Here is an 8,977-nt window from a genome sequence, read left to right as displayed (position 1 = left end):
AGCAGGAGCAGGAGATGAGCAGGAGCAGGAGCAGGAGCAGGAGCAGGAGCAGGAGCAGGAGCAGGAGGTATACACACCTTCTGTAACAGGTCCTGCTTCTCTTTGCGGAATGAGTCAGCCTTGGCTCGTTCAGCGTCATATTTCTTCTCTAGAGCCTCTCGCCTGCCCAGTGAGGGTGAGCTGGAGGCTGAGCTGGGAAAGGGCAGCAAGGGACCTCCTCCTCTCCTTCTGGAGCTCGGCATGCATGTTCTCAATCTTCTGATCCATCTCCTGGAAGAACAGTGAATCTAGAGGCAGAGGAAGAGGAGATAGAAACGGAGGGCAGAGAGGAGGAGGTGGTCAAGGAGGAGGTGGTCAAGGAGGAGGAGGAGGAGGAGGAGGAGGAGGAGGAGGAGGAGAAGGTGGTGGTGGTATCTCCTCTCTTTCCTCTCACCTTCTTCAGCTCCTCAACTTTTGCAGGGTTTGTTCCTTGGCTCTTTTCCGCCTCTTTCAGCTTCCTTCGGGCGTCTTCCAGCTGCCACAAACAGGCTGTCAAACAGAAAGTTGCGAGTTGAGGCTGCTGACTTTGGCTCCGAGGTCTCCAAGCAGATGTTGATGTGTTTCACGATCAGCGACGAGCTGAGAGGTGAGAAGGTGAGAAGACCCGACGGGGAGAGAGGAGGGAGAAAGGAGAGGGAGAAAGAGAAGAAGGGGAGGAGGGGAGGAGGGGAGGAGGGGAGGAGGGGAGGAGGGGGAGGGAGGGGGTATGTGGGAGCGATTGGGAATTTTGACGACCAGCACCTGCTTGTTGAGAAGATCTGCTGCCATCTGAGCCTCATACAGCTCCTTCTCCTGCCATCGCACGTCAATGAGACGATGGAGAGGAGAAGATGAGGAAAGGAGCGAAGCCGGTGAGGTAGCAGGGGAGGATTAGAGTATCAGCATGAGGACGAGGACGAGAACGAGGACGAGGACGAGAACGAGAACGAGGACGAGGACGAGGACGAGGACAAGTTCAGTGAGCAGTAGAATGATGCGGAGGAGGGGTAGAAGGGGCAATGAAGGAGGAGGATAAGGAGGAGGAGGATAAGGAGGAGGATGGGGGTGGGGGAGGGGAAGGGAGTGGCGGGGGGGGATGGAGCAGGAGCAGGAGCAGGAGCAGGAGCAGGAGCAGGAGTTACCTTCGAAGAGATCTTCTCCATCATCTCAGACTCCTTCTGGTCGTTGTAGTTGAATGCCTCTATTGACGACAGTAGGACCTGCCCAAAGATGTAAGAGAGGTAGAAAGAGAGAGGGAGAGAGTGAGTGAGAGAGAGGGAGAAAGGAGGGAGGGAGGGAGAGGGAGAGGGAGAGGGAGAGGGAGAGGGAGAGGGAAGACGGTAGGAGAGGAGCGCATCAACATCTGGGGATGATGATGACGATGATGTAGAGCAAGAGCTCTAAAATAGGAGATTACCTCTCGTTGACAAGCTTTCTGATCTTCACAGAGGATGTTGAAGCTGTCGTGCCCGATGCAGGGCGCGACAGCTTTGCTGCCGACCAAGTTCTTGAGCCTTCCTCGTCTACACGAATATCAGCAAGGACGAATAGGTGAACAAGGGAGAATGGGGAGAGGGAGGAGGAGAGGAGGGGAGGAGCGTAGCAGGGAAGAAGCAGAGTTGACAGGAAATACTTTTCGGCAGCTTTTTTCTTCGCATGCTTCCACTTGGAAAACGAGACGGTTCTTCTTTTCTTCTTGCCTATTACAACAGTTACAAACTGCAGAAAGGAAGGCAAATCCCCGTCCCCTACTCCTCGCTCTACTTCCCATCATCCTACCCGCACGTCCTCCGTTTCCTTCCTTCCTTCCTCCTTCTCCTGTACCTGCCCCTGTCCCTAGCCTTGTCCATTCCCCTTCTTCCCAACGTTTTGATTCCTCTCGCTCCTCCACCTCTCCTGCTGCTGCTGCTGCCGCCGCTCCTCCTCCTCTCCTCCTCACCTTTCAGCTGTTCATCAGGAGTCTTGGTCACAGTGTAGGTACAGAAGTGGACGTTGTCCTTTGCTGACATGGTGACAGCTGAGAACGACTTGGCCGTGATCGCATTCGACGGCAACCTCCTCGTCCCCTTAGACAGTTTCTCTATCTCCACCGCAAGATTCTTTGACTCTCCTCGCCCTCCCTGCTTGCCTCCTCCCTCCCCCCACCACTTGTCGCTTCCTTCCTGCCCCAACTGCCTACCCCTCCCTCCCTCCTCCGCCGACCCCCCTGCATCCTCCTGCACCGGCCGAGCTGGTACGCAGAGCTGGCCGTCGAAGGAGAAGCCGGAACTACACACGCATTGGTTGAGGAGAGGATCGTAGATCGCCGCCTTCCCGTAGCTGTTCCTGCAGTAGCCCAGCAGCTCGACAAGTTCGTTGACGTCCATCTCCTCCGTCTCCTGCAGCGACATCGACTTGGAGGAGCAGGGAGGGCTCATCCAACCCACAAGTAGGAGGAGCAGCAATGAGTGGCCGGTGGGACCTCTCATACTGCCTGATGACGCCTTAGCTTCTTAACCCCTTCCTCTCTCCTCCTTCCTTTCTCCTCCTTCCTCGCACTCTCTCCTTTGCTCTCTGAAATGTCTCCACTAGAAGCGCACAACAGCCAACTCCTCCTCCTCCTCCTCCTCCTTCGTCCCCTGCATCAACAAGGTCAGGTTCACGTGCGTAACGTTCATTGCGTGCGGCATCACAAGAGAAAGTGAGAGGCAGAGGAGGAAGCGATCAAACGCAAGAGACACGCTCATGTCCAACACGACAAACGTCGATCTGCGGTAGGGGGTATCGCTGAAGTAATCTAGAAGGACAAGGAAAGCAGGGCAAGGAAGGGACTGGGAGAAAGGGGGCGGGTGTTCCTAAGAGAGAGAGAGGATTTGATGTGAGGGAGGATGCAACTGGGAGAGTGAGGGCGAATTGATGTGAGTGGAGATGATGCGCAAAGGGGTTCATGGCTAAGAAACAATTTGATGATGGCATGCATATTGAGAAGAGAGATGCAGGACGCTTGAGGAGATGGTGGAGGATTATGAAAGAAAGGAAGACATGGGCCACGGCCTGAGAACGAGGAGATTGCAGTGACGTGGAGTTAGGCTGGGATTCCTGCTGAAACAGGAGGAAGTGTGGTAGAGGATGGAAGTAGAATAGAGGATAAGGAGGGTAAACAAAGAGGAGGAGCAGAGGTAACCATGAGGGCAAGGATGCAAGGAGTAAGTTCAGCAGCATAGTAGGTCAAGCTGTCGATATGCGAGGAGGGTGAGGAGGAGGAGGAGGAGGAGGAGGCGTTGTCCGTCAAGGGGAGCATGGAGGCGGCCGGGTGAGGTGTGAGAGGTTTAGTTCAGCTCAACCTAAATAGATGCCTGGCCGACAGTGATTTCTGGCTGTGGCCCGGGCCCGGGCCCGGCGTGAGACTGAGCGGCCGGGCTGCCAGTACTGAAGATTAAAGTTAACTCGGAAGTGGTACCAAAATATTTACTCAATATCAATTCGGCCTTGTTTATAACAATTTATAAGATGTGATATAAATTTATAATATCCATAACCTACCGGGCTTTTAAAATGTGTTGTAGTGAATTGAGGCGACATGCCCACGCGCAGAATGGGGGAAAGACGGGAATGCGGAGGCGAGGAGAGAAGAAGCGAGGGAGGAGGGAGAGGGAGAGGGAGGATGCGAGGGGAGAGGGAGAGGGAGAGGGATGATGGATGGAGAGAGGAAGGAGGAGGAAGGAGGATGGAGGTAGAAGGAGGAGGGAGGGAGGGGAGGGGAGGGGAGAGTAGAAGGAGAGAGGGAGGGAGGGAGGGGAGGGGAGGGGAGAGGAGGGGAGAGAGGGAAATGGAGAGAGACGAGGAAAGGAGAAATGGGTGAGTGAATTTGAGCAGGAGAGGAGAGAGGAGAAAATAGAGAGAGGAGCAAGGATGACATTCACGGTACCGAGATGATTCAACTGATGAGCAATTATGTCATAGAGTAGAATAATCCATGGAGGAGGATGGGAGAGCAGAAAATAGACACTGGAGGCAGCAAAGAGATCATTGAAGGGTCGATGGGCGGTGTATTATTGAAAGGACTACTTGGCCGGTGCTGAAGATATGCGGCAGAAAGAGAGTGGATCTAATGAAAAATCATGGAGAAATGGGTTAGCAGGTAGCCCAATATTGATTGTTGAGAACAGGCAGGCAGGTAGGCAGGCAGGCAGGCAAGATGAAAGTACGGAGGGACGGCATGGTGCGGTGCACTGTGTCTTCCAGAAGTGGGAGGACGTCAATTGTACGAGCATCGATAACGTGATGAAGAAATGAAGTGAGGTCGAGGATGCAGAGGAGTGGAGGGAAGGAGAGTAAGGATGACAGGCATGCAGAGGAGTGGTGGTGGAGAGGATTAGACAGGGTTGCAATAACACCTATCATCACTCCTTCTCAGTAATGACTTCTACCTCCAGGAATGCTTGTCAGTGCCCCGACGTTGACAACATTGACTCTCGTCCAAGTAGACAGTCGGTAGCCTCCTCGCTGCTTCACCCCCCTCCTACCCCCGGATGCCGGCTCGTCTGCAGAGAGCTCTTCTCGATCCGATCTAATCTTGAGCGGGTAGTGGAACACGGGAGCAGGCTATGGTCGTGTAGGAGCAGGTGCTGCCGACGATGAGCAGACTTCACTGTCTGCTTCCCGCCATTTTCTCCCTCGGAGTTTTGCTCGGGCCCATCAGCAGCAGTCACGCAGCAGCAGGAGCCGGGAGCTTGAAGGGATGCAACGGACATGGCCTTCTCCTCTCCTGTCGTCTCCGCGGAGGGAGCACCCGTCTCGACCGCTGGCTCCTCCGTCCCTTCCAGTCTCAGAGCTGCTTCCCATCTCGCTCGCAGTCTTCTCCTTGCGTCCTGATCAAGGGCGATGCGTGCAGCCCGGTAGCCCCTGGAGGGGAGGAGACGAACGACAGACCAGCGAGGGACGGGGAAGGCACTGCGGTGGCGTGTTGCGGGACAGAGCAGGGGAGCATAGCAGAAGGGGCAGGAGGTTCTTCGTCCTCTAGGCTCAAACCTCCCTTGGCTCCTCGCGCTCCTCGGAGCTCACCACTGCTAGGTTGCCTCCCGTTTGGAGCGAGTTGGCTGGCGAACAAGTTCCTTCATGTGCTGCAGCAGCAGCTGCCTCCTCGAAGCAAGTCGTGGCCTCAGCACCGGGAGTCTCACCTCCAGCAGGAGCCGAGGAGCTCTGGCAGGAGCTTCTACTCTTCCTTCTCCTCCCCTTGGCGGGAGGCCCGCAATGAGCCTGCGACGGAGGACTTCTCGCAGCTGCTGGCAGAGAAACGAGAGAGGAAGGTGAGAGGTCGGAGGCAGAAGGAGGAGGAAAAGAATCGCGCAGCGGAGATGGGTGAACTGTCGGAGTGTCTGTCAACCATCGACTGTGCGGACAAAAGCGCAGGTGGAGGGATGAACACGGTTCTTGAGGACCCGGAGATGGAGGAGGAGTACGCCAAGAGCTACATCAACGGATACGCCGCGCTGGTGTGGAACGAGGATGGGACTTCGGCCCGAGGTCTGGTGCCTGTCCGCTACTACTCCGAGTCAGACTCCAGCTCGCCGAGAGAGTCCAAGGAAGAGGGAGAAGAGGCCAGCAGCAGCGAAGCTCCTCTAGGACGAGAGAAGGACGAGGTTGCTGCCAGTCAGAGAGAAGGGAGAGGAGCGCTTGCGAGGCAGAAGGAGCCGGGGATGGTGTCGACGAAAACGCTGCGACGGCTGGACGAGCGAGCAGAGCGAGTGAAGGCGCTATGGGAGCGTCAAGGCTTTTCAACCTACTGGGACCTGAGGTGGACGCCAGATGGAGGGCAGAAGAAGGCACAGGAGGAGGAGGAGGAGGAGGAGGAGGAGGAGGAGGGCGAGGAGGCAGAGCAGGTAAAGGCAGAGGACAGGCAGAGCTTTCAGAGTGTGGCGTACTCGTGGCGGGAGGTGAGCAAGAAGGATGGAGATCGGTCTCCTCTAGACGCCAGCGAGAGGCGGGGCCCCTGCTCCATCTACTCGCTGCAGGGCCGACGGCCGACCATGGAGGACGCGTTTGCCTCCTTCCCCTGCTCCGGCAGGACCGACATGGCGCTCATGGCGGGCAAGTGGCGTCTCTTCGGCATGTTCGACGGTCACGGGGGGACGCGCTGCTCTCACTTCTGCCGTGACGAGCTCCTCACCAACGTAGCCAGCTTCATCCCAGCTGGGGACGCCAGCTGCGACCAGGTGTGCGAGGCTCTGATCGAGGGGTTCTTGTACTCGGACCGCAAGTTCCTTCTCCATGCCGAGCGGTTCGACTGGATCGACGGCTCGACCGCCATCGTCGTCGCTCTCTCCTCCTCCGAGATCATCGTGGCCAACGCAGGAGACTGCCGAGCTGTCCTTGGCGTGGTGAGCCCACAAGCTTCCCACCCCCCAGCTGAGCTGAACTCTGTGCAGGTGAGGAGTAGCGGAGACGCCGGGGAGCTGATCGTGGACTCGATCGCCATGTCGCGCGACCACCGACTAGACGACGAGGAAGAAGTCTCGCGCGTTCAGTCCATGGTGATGGCTCGTGCTCGCAGTGTATCTGAGCTGAGCCTGCGGTCAGGGAGGGTTTGTGCTTCACCGTTACGGGTCCGGCATCCCCCGCGTCATGGGCGTACTCGGTTGCTCTTCTGCTCCCCTTCACTCCTCTTTCCCTCTAGTTCTACTCCTCCCGCCCTCCCTTACTTTACAACCCCTTTGCCCTCGCCCTCGCCCTCTTCTTCCCAGGCTCATGTGCTGCTCTGTCCAGCTGTCTCAAGAGCTCTCGGCGATGCCTCCTTGAAGCCGTACGTCACTGCCGAACCCGACATCTCCCTCATCGCACGCGCCGACGAACAATGGTCAGATACCTGCCAACACCTCCCTGCCCCGCTCCTCCTCCTCCCTCTGCCGCATCTCCTATCTTGCTCCTCCCCTCTTTCTTCTCTCTTTCCTCCTGCTCCTCCTGCTCCCTCCCCTCCCCTTCCCCCTCCTTCGTTCCTTCCCCACATTTCCTTGGTGTCCTCCTCCATATTCCTCTTCAGCACCTCCTGCTGTGCTCAAGAAATCCCTCTCAACCTTCTTGTATCCTCTTGCTCTTTCTCCTCCCCTCACATCATTTCAGGTTCATCGTCCTCGCTACAGATGGGCTTTGGGACGTTTTCAGGTCAACTGATTTTCTGCCCTCCCCTTTCCTTCACTCGTTCCTGCTTGCAACTTGCCCATATCCTTTTTCTCTCCCTCCCCCCTCCCTTCGCCTCCCTCCCTCCCTTCTCCTCCCTCCCTCCTCCCTGCTCACTCCCTCCTCCCTCCTCCCTTTCTCCTCCCCTCGGGGTTGCGACAGCCGCTGAACGTTCCCGCCAGCAATGAGGAGGCAGTCAGCTTCATTCTCGCGCATATGATCGAAGGAGCGCCAGACTGCGGAGCGAGGGTAAGGAGGAGGACAAGGATGCGGGAGAAGGAGGCGGGAGGAAAGAGGAGTCATACAGCACGAGGAAGAGAATGAGTAGAGGAAGCAGAAGAGGAGGATGCATGTGGAGGAAGTGGGCGCAAGGGAGGAGGGAGGAGAGGAGCAAGGGAGGAGGGAGGAGAGGAGCAAGGGACGAGGAAGGTGAAGCCTGAAGACTTGGCAGGCTCTGGCGCATGCCGCTTTCAAGAGAGGATCGACGGACAACATCTCAGTGATGATCATCGACCTTCGAGGAGGACGAGGATGAGGACGAGGACGTGCCCAGGAGGATTGCATGACTCAGTGACTCAGTGAGGAGGAGGACTGGGAGGAGCAGGACAAGGAGGACGACGCTGTGCAGAGGAGGAGGAGGAGGAGGAGGAGGAGGAGGAGGAGGACCCAGACGAGCCTGCCGTCGCCGCCGGCATTCAAGAGCTGACAGACAGTGCGGCTCGCCGGACTCCGAGCACTGGCACTGAGTTACCGCATACTATACTGGCCGCAGCGGCACCGCTGCAGCCTGAGCGGAGCCTGGCAGATTAAGTTTGCAGCCTGAGTAGCCCGGGTATGATAGTGAACGCCAGTCAGAACTGAAATGAAACGTGAACTTGAACTGTACTACTACTTTACTTAACTGGGGCAGCCGCTGCCGTGCTGTCGAACAGGCTGATTAGGTTGAGGCGGGTCACCTTTGAGGCGGGTCACCTGCAGTTCCACATGTCGTTGACAGTGGCCACCGGAGTCCGGCGAGTCGGCCACAGTTCAAACGGCGGTTGCCGGCGTTGAACACTGGCCGCCGCCGTCGGACTACGGTCACGCGGGCTGGCCGCCGGGGGCGCGCGGGACTCCCTGGGCCCGTTCAACCATTGAAGCTGAACTCAGCCGAAGCCTCGGACCGTCGGACTCCGTGACTGGCACTGCGGCAGCCGGTAGTGCCCGGGCCCGGCCGGTGCAGCCTCCGCCGCGCTTGTGTGCCCTTTCGCGTTTCGTGAGAATATTCCGGTGAAACTTATTTATAACGGAAATAATCCAAAAAGGTGAAGTCAGAGGGTGGGGTGCTTCTGAGGTAAATCCCCCAGAGGTTATCCCATTACCACTGAATATTACCTAAAAAGTACCCCTATATTTTAGGATGTTGTTTTTGGGAGAGGGTTGTACAGTGGGTGAGGGGGGTGATAAAGGTGGGTGGATTGTCCCCGAAATAGATCAAAGAAGCGCTATGTTCCAGGTAAGATGGTGGAATGGTTGAAGCGAAGAAACGAGGAGGAGGAGCAGGAGGAGGAAAAGGAGATGTTGTAGAAGTGGATGTACAGCAGAGGATGATCAGACACCCTGAAGGAAGGAATCAAACATATGCACTTGGACCAGGACCAAAGCTCCAAGCTCACCTGTGAAAGTAAATATCCATCATGCAGTACAGAGGCAATATGGCAGCAAATAGATGAAGATCCAACTGAAAGATTGAAATAATGGGGGGATAAACTGAATATTTCAGGAACAAGCTCATTTCTTTTGCAAATTTTAGAACACAGCATTG

General features: G+C 56.6%; 2 protein-coding genes across 2 annotated transcripts in view; one reads left to right on the top strand and one right to left on the bottom strand.

Moving 5' to 3' along the window:
- The window catches only part of GUITHDRAFT_118384 (hypothetical protein), a gene marked incomplete at both ends in the record, with an annotated part of 3,324 nt that extends 838 nt beyond the window's left edge, over positions 1–2,486 (bottom strand). Inside the window, 9 exons of the mRNA XM_005822391.1 lie at positions 88–162; positions 215–270; positions 434–514; positions 565–618; positions 781–831; positions 1,161–1,238; positions 1,436–1,541; positions 1,652–1,718; positions 1,958–2,486. Of these exons, the coding sequence (XP_005822448.1) occupies positions 88–162; positions 215–270; positions 434–514; positions 565–618; positions 781–831; positions 1,161–1,238; positions 1,436–1,541; positions 1,652–1,718; positions 1,958–2,486 (1,097 nt within the window). The remainder of the gene's footprint in view (positions 1–87; positions 163–214; positions 271–433; positions 515–564; positions 619–780; positions 832–1,160; positions 1,239–1,435; positions 1,542–1,651; positions 1,719–1,957) is intronic.
- A 2,868-nt stretch (positions 2,487–5,354) lies between these two features.
- GUITHDRAFT_118383 (hypothetical protein) lies at positions 5,355–7,708 on the top strand (the record flags this gene model as incomplete). The annotated part of the gene is made up of 7 exons (XM_005822390.1): positions 5,355–6,377; positions 6,426–6,530; positions 6,577–6,634; positions 6,763–6,853; positions 7,117–7,158; positions 7,356–7,422; positions 7,625–7,708. 7 exons carry the CDS (start codon positions 5,355–5,357, stop codon positions 7,706–7,708), a joined length of 1,470 nt encoding a protein of 489 aa, XP_005822447.1.
- Between the last annotated feature and the right edge of the window lie 1,269 nt (positions 7,709–8,977).

This window comes from Guillardia theta (genome assembly GCF_000315625.1).
Source record: "Guillardia theta CCMP2712 unplaced genomic scaffold GUITHscaffold_126, whole genome shotgun sequence".
NCBI lineage: Eukaryota > Cryptophyceae > Pyrenomonadales > Geminigeraceae > Guillardia > Guillardia theta.
Note: the sequence above shows the minus strand (reverse complement) of the source record. Positions and strands in the feature narration are given on the sequence as shown.